General features: G+C 37.8%; 1 protein-coding gene across 11 annotated transcripts in view; it reads left to right on the top strand.

Moving 5' to 3' along the window:
• Positions 1-725: 725 nt before the first annotated feature.
• SH3TC1 (SH3 domain and tetratricopeptide repeats 1) overlaps positions 726-14,888 on the top strand; it is a 33,800-nt gene continuing 19,637 nt past the window's right edge. For 2 of the 11 annotated variants that reach the window (XR_014851926.1, XR_014851925.1), the window contains exons 1-4: positions 948-1,212; positions 10,020-10,272; positions 12,603-12,677; positions 14,422-14,543. Coding sequence is in view for 7 of the 11 variants with exons in the window: in XM_085059733.1 (XP_084915859.1) it covers positions 1,210-1,212; positions 10,020-10,272; positions 12,603-12,677; positions 14,422-14,543 (453 nt within the window). In the remaining 4 variants the exon portion in view is untranslated. Of the gene's footprint in view, positions 747-939; positions 1,213-4,809; positions 4,928-10,019; positions 10,273-12,602; positions 12,678-14,421; positions 14,544-14,888 lie in introns of those variants that run through there. The other 9 variants (XM_085059730.1, XM_085059733.1, XR_014851927.1 and 6 more) reach the window with 9 other exon arrangements.

Genomic DNA, 14,888 nt, shown 5'->3' with positions numbered 1-14,888 from the left:
GGTAAAATTTCAGTTCTGCAAATTAAGTTTTGCAGTGTACAGTTAAGGATTGTAAGTGCTTCTTTCTTGAAAGTGTTTTTCTCCATCCCAGAAGTGCTCTGGCATGCTAGTAAAAAAAAGAGTTTGAATATGTATATAGAAATATAAAAATACATTTCAAATAGTACGCATTCATGCAAATCCTCAGAAGGGAGCAGAAATTGAAGCAGAACTAAATATTCATTGCTGCTGCTCCTCCCTCTTCTTTTTTAAGATCAAGGAGCCGTGGCTTTCTACTCCACTCCCCAGAATAAACAGTTTTAGATATACTGACATAGTTTTCTCTGCTTTGAAAGGCAGCAGAAAAGCTGTGACAACCTAAGCTAGAAATCTCATTCTGGGAAAAAGCCTTGAGTGAGGCTCTTTTCTAAATGCTTAATGTGGAACTAGATGATCTTGAAGGTCCCTTCCAACCTTGATGGACATGTGACTTTGTGAAGAGTCCTCTGAAGGAAAGGAGATATCAAATCCATTTGAACAACATAATAGAAAATCTTTACTCAACATAGGAATATGTAATTATTTCCTGGCTACCTATAAGAAGGTTTCCTTAAGAATAAACTCCTATTTCTACCTGCAAACTTCAAGCAGCTGAAAATTGTTACCCTTTAATTAAAAATCAGTTCACCTACTTATAAAAGGCTGTATCTATTTTTCCTTTAATTGCCCTGCAATGCTATAAAAGGTGGGGACTTAGCCTGTCAAGGGTAACAAAAATACATTTTTTAAAAAAGGATGTTCTGTGGGAGTTTAAGTGTAAATTTCCTGGAATATAGGGGCGTTTTTCCCCTTTTAATAGTTGGAGGTTTGTAGAAGAACAGAATTATTGTCTGCATGCCAGCATATATTTCCTAATTTCTAGATACTTGGTTGGATGTTTTAGAGGCCCTATTTAGCAAGGGGTTTGTTAATTCCAGTAGATGAGAGGAATTTAATTCCACTTGCAAGATGAAAGAAAAAATGGGGAAAGCTCATTTCCTATGCTGAAGCTTGTGAATACAAACTCTCTCAGTGTATTTGGTTTGGGGTGATTGAGAAGTAAAAGCTTTCTGTGCTGCATGAAACTCCAAAGTTTGTGCTTGATTTGGGGAGGCTGCTATCCCTGTGGGGCAGAAAATGAATCCTGCTGAGCCAGATCATGTAGGAATGAAATGATTAATCTGAGTATTAATGGTTAGCGATTCTAAGTGGTAAGTTATAACGGCAATTTTTACTCTGAGCAGATGAGACTCTTTTAGAAGTTCTATTTTTCTCTGCTGTGGGAGGGCCTGTGATCCATGATGACATGGCTGAGATGGAATTGTGAATCCAATCATGACTAGATCCCTTTTTGCTTGCTGAGATTTCCTTGGTAGAAGCACGTTGTCATTTTGGTCTGCAGCTAAAGGTGTGTTCAAGAGAGTAGCAGTGGCTCTGAGATCTGCTACACTCAGGAGGAAGCAATGCCAGATGTGCACCATGCTCTTGCTTGTGCTCAGGAACAGCAAACTAGGTAACATCTATAATTAGCATTTGGTAATTTTAAGTAAATGTAGCTGTTCTGGAGTGGGCTGTGTAGATGGCTTAGGAGCTGTGTGAGTGGTGTAACAGCTGCATGGTTTGACTCAGCATTTTCCTGCAGACTACAAGGCGACAGCATTTCCGTGCAGATGGGTGGCAGTATATTTTTCTTTTCATGTTTTCTGTTTTTCCTTTCTGAACCTGGCTATGGAGCTGGGATGGTGTTTTTTCAAGACCTGGGGGGAAGTAAAGCTATCTGGGTTTCAAGCAGGCAGATGCAGAGATGACAGGAGACCACAAGAAAGCATTTAAGCTAGTTCTATATGCAGTTGGTGTGGAGAGATAACATGCTAATCAAAAGGAAACATATGGCTGAACCTGTTTCTGTGGAAGTTGTGTGTAATCATTGCATGAACATAACATAACATAACTAATATCTATGCATGCTAATGATCTGGCTATAATTAATAGAATTGGCTATGTTTCCTAAAATGTTACCACTGTGAGTTAGTACTTCAAGCAGAGTGTTTTTCACCTCTTGGGGCTCAATTAATATTTCTTTGTGAACTTTGCCATACAGATTGTATTACGTTTCTTTTTAAGTGGGTGTACCACAATTACTAGATGAAACAGGAACCAATAGAGACTAAGTCAGCCAAGAAAGCAGTTGGTATCTTGTATGATTTCAAATTTGTTGTGCTAGATGTAAATAGTGGAGAATGCTAATTTCAGCAAAACATGGAACAAAAAGGATATTTTTATGATTGGTTCCAGCAAGGGGAAATAAGCTTTTAAACATTAATTGGACTTGAGATGAAAGAGATCAGACAGGAATTTAGTAAAATGTGTAGAAAGTTCCCTTCTCACCTAAAACTGGTATTTCTTTCAGTTATCAGTTAATAATCAAATGAGTTGTGCTTCAATATTTTTACAAGCTAGAGTTAGTTGCTTTGGCAGTGGACTGTTCCTTCATAGGTATTTCCCCAGCTGTGATGGAATAATAGTTATACTGGAAGGTATAAGTTTGCCTTAATATTAAAATGTGGTGTTTTCCCTGAAACTAGCTGCTGAAGTGAAAAATGGCCAGACAAACATGCAGCTGCAGAAGGGCAGACAAACAGGATGATGAAAAGCAATGCCTGAGAGAGACAATTAGAGGAAGTGACTTGCATCAACACCAAGTGTGCTCCCCAGCCTCCTGTCAGCTGCTTTTAATAATTCTGAAGAGATCAGGGACAACCCAATATGAACAGGGCCATTGAGTCTTCATGTAATTTTATTAGTTAAAGAATTGGCTAGAAGAAATAACTTTGAAGCTTATTTTTAGCAAGAGGAAACTTGAAACAGGTAGACAATTATAGTAATTAAAATGTAGTATGAGGAATGTGATTACTAATATGGAAACCAATCCATGAAACCTCTGGTTTTTTCCTGTTTGCTGCAATTTATTGTTCTCTAGAGTTATTTCATGAAAGCAGCTGTCCAATAAGGTTATTCACTTACATTTTTGTACTGCAGATTGGTACTGTTCCAATAAGACAACAGGATGTCCAGCTTCTGATGTCATTACCCTATTGCTGAAAAGTTTGTTTTCCTTGTTTCCACCTAAACTACACATCCATATATACCACCAAGAATTGCAGTACTGGGTGTGGTGTGATGAAATACCATGGAGCATGACTTCAGAGTCAAATCAGAGAGGAAGCTGAAGAGTTCTGATCTAGTACAAGATTGGAGGGAGGAGTTGCATAAGATGACTTTTAAAGGTCCTTCCCAACCTGAACCTATGATCATATGCAGGTATGGAAAAGGGAGTTAAGGAGCCTGGAGTTCAGTTGGTGCTATTTTGTTACATGTTTCATGAAGTGAGTTGCATCTCTCTTAATTTCAGTACTCTAAAATTAAATGAGTTGTATCTTTTGAGATTTTAAGGACATACTAATCAGTGGTTGACTCTACAATGATTGGGACCTAGAAACAGAGACTGAAAGATTATTATTCATTGGGAAAAAATACAGGCTTAGATGACTCCAGATTTTTTCAAAACTACTTTGAATCACATAAAAAAGAGGAATATAAGGGAAGAACTGATGTTATAAAATGTAACCAAATATTATCTTTAAATATGCATATAAAATAAATGTGATTAAGAGACTTAGACATTTATGAAACTCATGGAAAATTAGTTACTAAAGTGGAGACAGAAATGTGGTATTTCATGCTGTTGGCATAGTTACTACATAAATTTATTGCTCCTGAAGTGGTATGCTTTGTGTACTGCATTATAGTGCAATATCAAATTAGCTCCCTCTGGGATGATTGGTTGGTTGTGATTTACACAATTACTTGAGTACCCTCCAGCTCCATAATTTCTGGGTAGATAGGGAGTTCCCAAGTGTACTGCAGGAACAGATTGGCCAATCAATGTGAAGTAGCATTTATAATTCATGTTTACATGGTGTGATGGGATGAAGTAAGGTAAATGAGATTATGATTTATAATTAATACCTAATTTCTAATGTTTACAAACAACTCTGAAATGCATGTTCCTTGAGATGGATTGGCAGGAATCATAACTAAGGTCTTGAAGGCATCTGAAAGGTCTGGTTTTGGTATTCCCCCAGCAAGAGCTGTAGGAGGGCAGCAGTGCAGAGGGAGCAGCCCATCACCTCAAACCCCACTGCTTTGGTGGCTCATTTAGGATATGGCACATGGATCAGTTTTGTTACACAGAAGATAAGCTCCAGGTATATTCCCAACAGTCCTGCTCAACTCCACAAAGGGATATTTAATAGTGTGTGACAGGTCTGCTAAACCATACACTTCTGCCATTCACACCTGAGCGTATTGGTGTAAATTTGCTGTCAAACCATTTTCCATCAGTGTTTTGTGCAGCTGGAATGGTAGCAAGAACTCTAATTTTGCAATCAAAAGGGGTGCCCAAGCCCTGTACTCCACCTGAAAGACTGTTTGTCACTTTTTTCTGAACAATGCTTTCTTACCACAATGGCTTGGATGTGTCCCTTGAAGCCTTTCAGCCACCAATGCAAAATGCCACAATGAATTATTGCTTTGAAAAGAGGAGTGTGTGAATGAACCTTCCAGCACACTTGATACATTTCCGCTTTGCGTGATGAACTTTAGTAGCTCAACTCCATGCTCAGGAATTCTTCTTCCTTTAAAAAAAAAAAGGTTTTGGAATTAACAGTATTGGTTAATAGACAACTTTCTGTACTTGCCACATCCAAGCCAGGCTGTGCAATCAACAGGAAAGATAAGAAGGTCAAACAGGAAGAGCTGTGCTGGAGTCAGTTTTGAGCAGAGCTGAGGAAGGCAGGGATCTGCCTGCTCTTTACCAGCATGTAACAGTGAATCAGGCCTGAAAAAGGTAGGCAAAGTCGTTCTCTCTCTATCTGGTTGTCCTTTTGCTCTGTTTTAGGTACTTGTGGTCTGGTATTTGACTGTAGGTTTTATTGTCAGTGTGTTAGAATTGCAGCTAGGTAAACAGGGGTAATTTTGGTAGTGTTCTGACTGGAAAATATGTGTAAATGTGGTCTGTCACAGTTATGGGAACCTTCTGGGGTTTTCTGTGCTGCTCTGTGTTCCTTCTTCTAGGTAGTGTTGTGTGAGCTGAGCTGCTGCTCAGTAGCAACAGCTCCTACTTTATTCCTCTGCATTATCTGCCACAGGCCAAATTCTATCATATCCAGCACCCAGAGTGAGGTACTGAGATTCACAGATGCCTTTTATAGCTTTCTAACAGTGATCTGATTTTTGTTTTAAAGCACCGCTAGAGTTAGTGCTTATTTTTAAGCAGTTATGAGATTGTGGATTTTAGTTTCTAATTGTCTATATCTAAAATTGGAAATTTTGGACTTGTGGTGCTTTCAGAGCTGTGATGAGGATAGAAAATATATATCAGTGCTACTGAGATATGAATAAAATTATTCATAAGAGAAGGTTAAAGCTTTTCAATGAATCTATTGCATCTCTGAAGCTTGCTAGGGCATTTTTGTTTGTAGACCAGCAGTGAACAATGACACTGCTTGCAACATTGTTTACTGAGAATTGCTAACTAACCTGAAGTTACTTCAGTGATAAAGGAGTCAATCTTCCATTTTTAGAAAGTACTCAGATTCCTAAGTTTGTTTACCCTGATTCTAGATTTGCTTCACCTTTCTGTGTAATACATAAAAATTAAGTGTTGCCTATACAGAACCTAATATGTTTTTTAAAATTTTCTTATATTCATGCCTGTGACTGAATTTCATAGAGATCAAGGCTGTGATTTACACTCTGAGGAAAAAGCTTATAATGATCTTGGCTTTAAGATGTTTGTAGCCTAATACAGAAGATGTGAAATGTTAATTGAATCTGGGAGGAAGGAATAAAATAACTACTCTACCATCAGTTTGGAAGAATGACCTAGATTAACTTAGGGCAGTATAGTTGCAAGACTGAGGTCTTTGTCCTGAGGCTTCTAGAGGGAAGATGATAAATGAAAGAAATATTGTATTTCATACAGGTTTTAGGCAAGTAGTTTGAATATAACCCATTTTTATATAATGGGTCCTAGTCTCATACTTAGAAATATACCTTTAGACAGAGAGAGAGAGAATCTGGTTCAGTGAATGTTATTGGCTTCCTCCTTCAACACCCTCTAAATGGGAATAAATTGGTGGGAGAGAGTGTTCCTGTCATCCAAAATGCCTCTTAAAATAATTACAAAAGGCAGGGGAGAAAAAACAACCTCAGCCTGCATGGAAAATGTCAACCTGTATGTTTTCTTTCTGGTTAGCTGAGCTGTGCTTTGGAAACATTCTGTAAAAAGGAAGCACCAACACAGAACAACATGATAAAGGACTTATTCTGTTTAACTTCCAGCAGGAAAAAATAGTGTCTCATTTCCACCTCACGTTCAACAGCTGTTGGATACAGACCTTTCCTGCCTGATGGGCCCAGTGAGAAGGAAGGTGGAGTGACTTTCTGAGCCTCACAAGCCTGGGCAGGTGTCAGGGCAGCACACAGAGCCACTGGACACACTCCCAGTGTCCAGGGAGCTCAGGCCACAGGCAGGGAGGACAGCAGTGCCCCCAGCAGCACTGAAGGTGTTGAGCTGTCCAGCCTGTGCCTCTCCTCTCTGCTGCCTCACCAAGGGAGGGTCCTCCTGAGCACTGGTGAGTGCCACATCTTGCCTGCATGGATTTTATTTAGAGGTTGGCTCTGGGTTCAGAAAAACAGGAAGGTCATTGAGTTTTATGGCAAACATCCTGAACCAAATAGGAATTTTTTGGTCAAGCCTCAAAGAGCATGAGAAAAAAAAAATTATCTAAATTATAAATAAAATGCTTAGTCAGTACACATAAATGTAGATTGCAAGAACTAGTTAAAGACATACTTGATATGGGGCTAGATCCTTAATCTTGAAGATCTTAATCTTGTATTTGTTGCTATCAACAAATGGTTAGTTGCTAACTCACCATTATACTTACTAGCATTATAGGTTTATGAAAAAATCTCTAAAAAATGAGAGTGACTCAAGCACTGCAGTTTAATATTCTCTAAAGATGTTTTATATTGGATGAATGTTTTTCTCTGGTTTTGTGCCATTAAATCTGCTTTAATTGGTGCTGGACTGTTTAATAATTGAGAAAGCATCAGTGTAATAAATTGGATAATTATACTGTAGAATTTCTTATGTGTTAGAGTTTTACTTCTTGGGGTACTTAGATGATAGGTAAATGCAAATGGTAAAAGCACAGGGATGTGGTGTAAAGTTCTGTGACATCTTTGGGACACTTTTAGATGCCAGATAAACATTCAAAAGGGCCCAGGTAGACTCAGTGTCTAGCTACAGGAAAGTTTTCTGTCTTGTTATCAGTACTTACCAAACCACATGGGTTGACATTTGGTAGTTAAGACAAACATTAAAAACAGGAAAAGAATCTGCAGAGGAGAGCATGACTGCTAAAAATGTTTAAGATTTGAGTTTTCCTTCTGTTCATCTTGGAAGAACCAAGAGAAAACATACATAAGAACATACCTGTTCTGCTTTTCTTCCACTCATTCTGATTTTTTTTCCCCTTGGCTTAGGCTCTGGGATGCTATGACTGAATCTTCTTAAATAGATTATATCCATTTTGATTTGTTCAGATGTCCTACTTGCTCTTTCAGCACCAAGCTTTCTAGGTTTGTTCACAGACCTGCCTATATGTTACCATTACCAACATAAAATGATGCAGAAGATGTGAAAAATTTATCAGTATCTCTTCTCCAACTCAACTGAATTCTAATAATTCAAGTCAGAATATATTTGTTTTCCTAAATTTTGTGCAGGATGATATTTTTGCTCATGGTTAGGAGCTTATGGAAAAAATTATTAATCTGAACACTGAATTTCATTTCTGGGATTAAGGGTAATCCTGATCTAAAAATAACAGCTGGCTTTGGATTCATGGAACAATACAATTTAAACAAGCACCTTTGGAATGAAATTATCATTAATACCAAAATATTTACATTTTCATCAACAAGAGATAGTAGTATTTAAAAATATATGCAGAAAAGTATTTAATTCTCAAGCGTGAAAATCAGAATGCATTCCATATAATTCTGGTACAATACTGAAAAGAATGGCGTTAGCAATTACCATTACTTGCCATTACTTCAAGGAAAGGATCAGCTATATAGCTGGAAAATGATATCCCTGGCAAAGGGAGTTTGGCCTCTGGCAGACCTGTATTTTTAATAATTTATAACTAGGTCATCAAGTCTAATAGGCAGTTTTGCAGCGTTAACCAAATATATAAGTTAAAATTTTTTTTGTGTGTGAGAGAAGGCATAAAAATTACTTGTGTTTGAGTAACTAACTGTGTTTCATGGGTGTATATATGAATTCATACAGATAGCTTTATATGGAGAGCTGTGATGCAGCACCAAAGCCATCTTTTAAAAATCAGTCTCAGCACTCTGACTGGCACTTTTGAATAAATGGCAAAATGGGACAATGCAAAGATTAAAGCAAAATCCAACCTAGATTTCTTCATACTTCATTAGCTTGTGGTAGATATGGTTATGATTTAATTCTCTGAGCTGGTCATAGAACTTGTAACTATACCTCATTAATTTTCTATAATTGCACAACTTGCCTCTGTCTATATATAGTTTACTGTTTTTTCGAGAAGTGCTCATTTGGGGTAAAGTTTTCAATGACTGTAGACCAGTGTGAAAGTTGTGCAGACAGATCCTGCCTTGTCCCATGGACCTGACTACCCTGGCAGGCTGCTGGTAGCTGCTGTGCTGTTCATGTTTGCTTGGTTTCCTCAGGCTTAGGGATCTGTGATGTGAAGCTTGGAGGGCAGGAAGTGTTGGAAGGCATGGATGTGAAGAAGAAAAGCAGAACCATGTGCTTTGGGACATCCCATTGCATGGGTAAATGGAGAAGTGGGAAATCTCTTGTCCAGACTGAAGGCTGATCATAAGTAGATACTTAGGTGGCCAGGAACTAGTCTGAGGCTTTAGCAGAGCAAAAGTACATCTTTCATCTGCAGCTTCAAATTTAACCAATTTCTGCTGGAAAATAAATGAGAGATGAAATTTCCTGAAGATCACAAACTTGCACACTCATGAACATAGCTCATTAATGGGTATGGCCAGAGTAAGCACAGAGGAACTGAGATTAAATACAAATGACAGGACTGAAGTGAAATCTATCCTATCCCATGTCCTTTGTGGATGCATTGGCTGGTGGTCTGGCTGCATCTTCCTGAAGCTGAAGTAGCTTGAGCCCAAGAAATGGGATTGCAGGATGTCTCACCTCAGTGACTGGAGGGAGCAGTGAAGCTTGCAACTACTTGTGCTCTATTTCCATTTCTGTTCCTTCCTCCTGATCATGCCAATAAGGGTTTTGCTGCCAGACTCAGCCTCTAGCTTCAGTAGACCTTCATTTTTCTGCTTTGCTGCAGAGTAATATTTGGATCCTTGCATGCCAGTTTTCCTGCACAGTGGGTTCCTGTGGAGGATTCGTTCTTTATCTAAATTTATATAAACCTTTGTTTGAATTCAGCATGCAGCCCTCATTCCCTTCTTGTCACCTTTAGAAAATGATGATTTTCCCCTGCAAGTCTTCTGTTAATGTGAATAATGTTATCCCTTGGAGGCTCTGCTTTAAAGCTGGCCAAGAATGAATAATTAGCAGTGGGCACAAGTACATTTCACTTCAGGCCTTGGATTATTGCTGTTAGCCAAGTCTATTGCTTTGTTGCTAAAGCAGTGATGCCACCTCATTGCAGGAGCTTTTTCTGGGATAAATTTGGGTGTTACACAACTGTTCCTCTGAAAGAAGCCTATAGCAAATTCTTTAATCCATATTACAATTAAAAATAACTCCTGCGGGAGAGGGACAGCTCTTGAATATGTTCATCTTTTCTGACACTTTTAAAATAAAAAATCTGATTTTTTTTTTTTTTTTTCCCCTTCAGGTTGTTGGTAATGTTAATTGCATCACTGTGAGGAGGTTCCAAATGATGGAGAGTTTGGCAGTGGCAGGTGGCACATCCATGCTCAGCACTAACACCATCATCCCTACTCTGGAGGGAGAGCAAGACAAGAACTTGCAGAGGGAAGAAATGGAGCAGGGAATGTGTAGGTGTGACTGCAAACATGTGGAGGGCAGTGCTGCCATCAGCCCTGTCAGGGATGGAGTTGAGATGGACATGCTGCAAGAACAAATGGGTAAGAACTCATACAATACATCCTGATGCCTCTGCTCTTGACTTCCTTTTGTGTCTGAATTACTGTGTTCTTTAGATGTTGCACAAGCTGAGAACTGTCATGTGTTTTTCACAGAATCACAGAACCCAGATGGGCTTTTTTTGAAATACAAGAAGCAGCTATGTTTCCTCCATCGAAATGCTGCATAGATTGGAGTATTGAACAATCTACACTGAAATTCAGTTGGGGCAGACAATTGGATTATCTATTAGTAAAATGAGATTAAAATTATCACAACCCAAAAGCCAGAGTACCGAAATATAAGTTCATTGTCTTGCACTTTTTGCACTATCTGTAAGATTCAGAAGTCAAGTTAGATTGTATGTTTCTACTTTAATATTTGTACTTCCTTTTTTGTCAGAGATGTAGTACTATCTTTGTAGAAATAAAAACATATTTCATGCAGTAAAATCATGCAAGTCAGAAATACCTTTTGGGTGGAGGGGTGGAGTGACATAGGTAGGTGGCTATGGCCAGGCTCTTACTTTACGATAGGCTCAAGAGCTTTTTGAATGTGAAAAAATTTCAAACAATCATGGAAAAAACTATTTCATTTAAAAGTATACACCCTGTGACTTGAACAGCATCTTTCTGTTCACAATTGCAATGCTTCTAACATCAAAGACTAGGTACAAGCATCCCAGGGCAGTATAAAGTTGCTCTTTAGCTTTCCAAGAAGTATGTAAGCTATTTCCACAAAGTAGGAATGAGGGTGGAGATCATATTAAGTTTTTTAACCTAATTATAGTACTTTAAACTATTTATAGTATATAAATAGTATAGTATATAAAGTATTTATAGTTACTCTTACCCTTTTACTCAAATTTAACAGCAAACTATTATTTTAAATTAAACTCTGATGAGCAATTCAAATGCTTGCTCATAGCCTTTGCCTATTCCTAGAAGTCACAGAAATGGATGTTAATATCTTGATAACCACCTTTCAAGGAAAGTTATAGCTGGTAATATCAAAATAAGTGATAGAAAGTTCACATATCAAATACATACGCCAATTTATTGTCCTTGTCAGCTATTAAATGATTATCAAAGTGATTGATAACATGTCAAAGTTTTGCTGATTTCTGTGTCTGTGATCCTGACTAAAACCAAAAAAAGCAGAACTACAGGTGAGTATGGTCCCAGAAGCTCTGGAGAACTTAAATTTAGAATGTTTCCTAAACACAGTCAGCCTGCACAGCAGTGAGCTTCCTATCAAATTTCTATTTGAAAACAAACATCATATAGTCCTTATTAAGAAAATAAATAAAACCCCAACCCCAGTGCTTCTGTCAAACACCATTTTCACCTAATGAAAACACTACAAAACTAAAGTGTTTGAGGATTTGAGTTTCTAATTTGAGCATATGCTAGAAATAGGGCTCAAAGACAACATTTTTACTGCTTGCTTCCTTTCTTGGTGAGGTGGGAAAACTGCTTTATGTATCCTTATTTATTTGCATGAATTTGTTCATGTAACTTTGATAGATGCACTTGAGGGAAGATGCAAAATACTTGGAAATTATCATGCCCTGCTATATTCTGGGATTTTTTCTTAAAAGCAGCACTTCATAGGATGATGTCTTGGGATACATGAAAATTGCCTCAGAAAGTTTCTTCTAAAAATAAAAGATCTATTTCTCCCACTTTTATTCTTAGAAATATGAAGCCTTGTCTTCACTGGTATATGCCCAGGGAGCCTTGAGAAAATGGATGTAGTTGCAGTGGGTGTTTTATCAGTATGAAAATATATCATACCCAAAAGCACAGGAAGAAATGTGGGCTAAAAGAAAAAAGCAGATTACTCTTAATATAAAACATACCTTATTTGTGTCATCACACTTGTAACAAATAAAGAGAATGGGTTGTTTTTCTCCATGTATGAATTGGTACAAGGAGCAGCAATTTATACCACTGAAGAATCACTGTAGGCCATTTTTAGTATAGGTGCAAAGGAAGAGAAAATGAAGTCTTACTCTTTCTTCCTCCCAAATGAGAGTTCAGTTTCCTGAGAACCTGTCCTTCCACCAATCCTCCATCACCTTGAAATTTCACATCAAAATATTGAAATCAAGATTTAACTTTCCCCTCCAGCCCAGGAGGAAAGAAATGTTCTGCAGATAACTTTTGTGGGGTTTGGTAATTAAATAGCAGGAAGGGGAGAAAATAGTTATTTTCTCTTGGTAATTATCTGATGCATCAAATGGTTTGAAAGCATGGGGTATTTTTTTTTCAGTGTGATCTATATGATTCAGAAAAAGGTACATAACCATTCCTTTCATTTATCATAATAGAGTGTTCTCCAAGCGAAAAATGCATGAATGTCAGTTCAAGGACCCTTCCCAGTCAGGCAGAGAATTTTCCAACTGGTAAGACATTTTTTTTTCCCGTCCTATCTTTATAATATAATGCTTTTTTCATTGCTTACTTTTTTTTTTTTTTTTTTAATTGAGACAACTCAAGTATGTCAACATTTGCAGTAGCCACTCCTGTAAAGTTTATAATGTATTTCATGCCAGCTGTGAAGTGAACAACTTGTTAATGAGACTTGTTGGGAATTTCTCACAAAAAGAAGCAACTGCTATAAAAACCAGAAATAATTTATGGACTATATTGTAATGTCAAAGAAAAAAAGAGAAGCGAATAAAAAGTTCATCACTTGTTTTACATATGCCTTTCAATCCTTTGAATGTCTTATTTTTTAAAGTTTGTGGCCTTTCAAAGTATAAATTTTTATATTTTTTAATGCCATATTTTCAGTGAAGTGTCAATTGAGTGCTGTTCTTCAGTAAGTGGGTTCAGCAGGCTTCACCTCTGGAGGGCTCATGGCAGGCTCTGTGAATTGAGGGTCTTGGCACATTTCCCTTCTCTTGCCATCAGAACCAACACTGAGCTGCTCCCTCCTCTCTGGCTTGACCTGACAAATCACATCAGTGGCAGAAAGTCATCCCCAGGCATATGGTGATTTCTAGTTAAATTATTTGTGCTTTATGTACCTGCTTGTCTTGCTGTGTACAGAATTTGGGTTCTTTGTTATGGGAGTATGGGTCAGGGCTCAGAGAAGCAGACAGGAGACCTCAGCAGGGTTTTAGACCGTATTTCATCTCTTTTAGGCATTATTGTGGGGTTATTTTGACAGAAGCATCTATATTTCTGTTGTCTTAATTTAATGTAATTATGATTTCACTAACGTTAACTTTTATAGAAAGTTAGATTGTGTGTCTGCCATTACATATTTACCTCAGAACATCCTCTTGCACCAGTAAGTTTTATGTCTTCAGGTAAAATGAAAAAGTCAATAATTCTGTTCCCTAGCAGCGATCTGAATAACATTCAAAGGCTCTGGTTTGTGTTCTTTCAACTGAGTATATGACTGCAGCTTAAAGAGAGAGGTCTTGTAATTCAGTAACACTGGTTTGTATTTCTGAGCCACCCTTCTTGACCCTAAAGTAATGAGTAATTTAGCTGCTAGTCATCCTGGAGACATGCAAGGGAAGCTCTCTGAAAAGAGATCAAGATGCAGCATATTAGACTAGAATGTAAAAAACCCATCTATTTTACCTGAATAAAATCTCAGACTCAGAGGAGGTGGAATATTTTAGTATGCACAACAATCCCATATTGCTGGAAATGTGACCTATTTACATACTTTGCAATTGGAATTCTTCCTGAGTGGGTATTATTGGCTTATATGTGCCCATCTGTGTATCTGAAAACCTATGATTTACTGTTATTGAGCTAAATGAACAAATTAATGCAGAATGAAAGCAGCTTTGTCAAAGATCCTCTTTATCTGAGAGAAGCTGGCTGGAGCTGTACCCCTAGCTGTAGTAAAAGCTTCTCATAAACAGATGCCAAGAGCTGGGAACAGGTATCCAGCTGCTTTCAGATGTGCTGGTAAAATCATGTCAGAGAGCTTTTAGTTGGACCATTTAACTTGGTTAGTACTGCTCAACCAGCTTAGGTTAGAAACAGCGTTCAGATCAATGTTCTGTGTGCCTGTCTCTGAAGCTGAAAAAAAAAAATTCTTAATGTATTCTATGATTTTGGGGGATTTTCTGGTTTGGGGGATTCACAAAGCTTGTAGTACTGAAAATGGATATCCTCCTCCAGATATCTCCTTGAAGTTAACAATGGTAAAGAGTGGATGTCCTGATCCCAGGCTCCAAAGACAGCTCAGAGGGCAGCTCCGTCTTCTGGAAAATGACAGCAAGGAGGTGATGACAGTTTTCAGTGTAAGTCAATTGCTTGGAAATTGTTTTATTCGGATAATACACCTCGTGCTACTGAAATAGTCTGCAAGATATTTGGGTCCCGTTTCCATCTACATGCTGGGTGTTTGGATTTGAGTGACCAGTTTCCTGGGGCCCAAAAACATTTAGGGACTTTAAAAATATTGAATCGTTGAAAAAGATTGGAACATCAAATTGATGTAAAATAAATAAACCCAGCTTAATAAGATGTTGAATGGGTTTATTTTAAAAATGTTCTGCTTTCATTTACATCAAAGGAAATAATGGGGGTTTGATTTATTTTCGTTTGCCCTTGTGTTGACTCATCACTTCAGTTTCTAGACCCTT

Source organism: Lichenostomus cassidix, chromosome 4 (assembly GCF_008360975.1).
Source record: "Lichenostomus cassidix isolate B80296 chromosome 4, HeHo_3.0, whole genome shotgun sequence".
In the NCBI taxonomy this organism is placed as follows: domain Eukaryota; kingdom Metazoa; phylum Chordata; class Aves; order Passeriformes; family Meliphagidae; genus Lichenostomus; species Lichenostomus cassidix.
The sequence above is the reverse complement of the archived record's forward strand: the minus strand, read 5'-3'. Positions and strand labels throughout refer to the sequence as shown.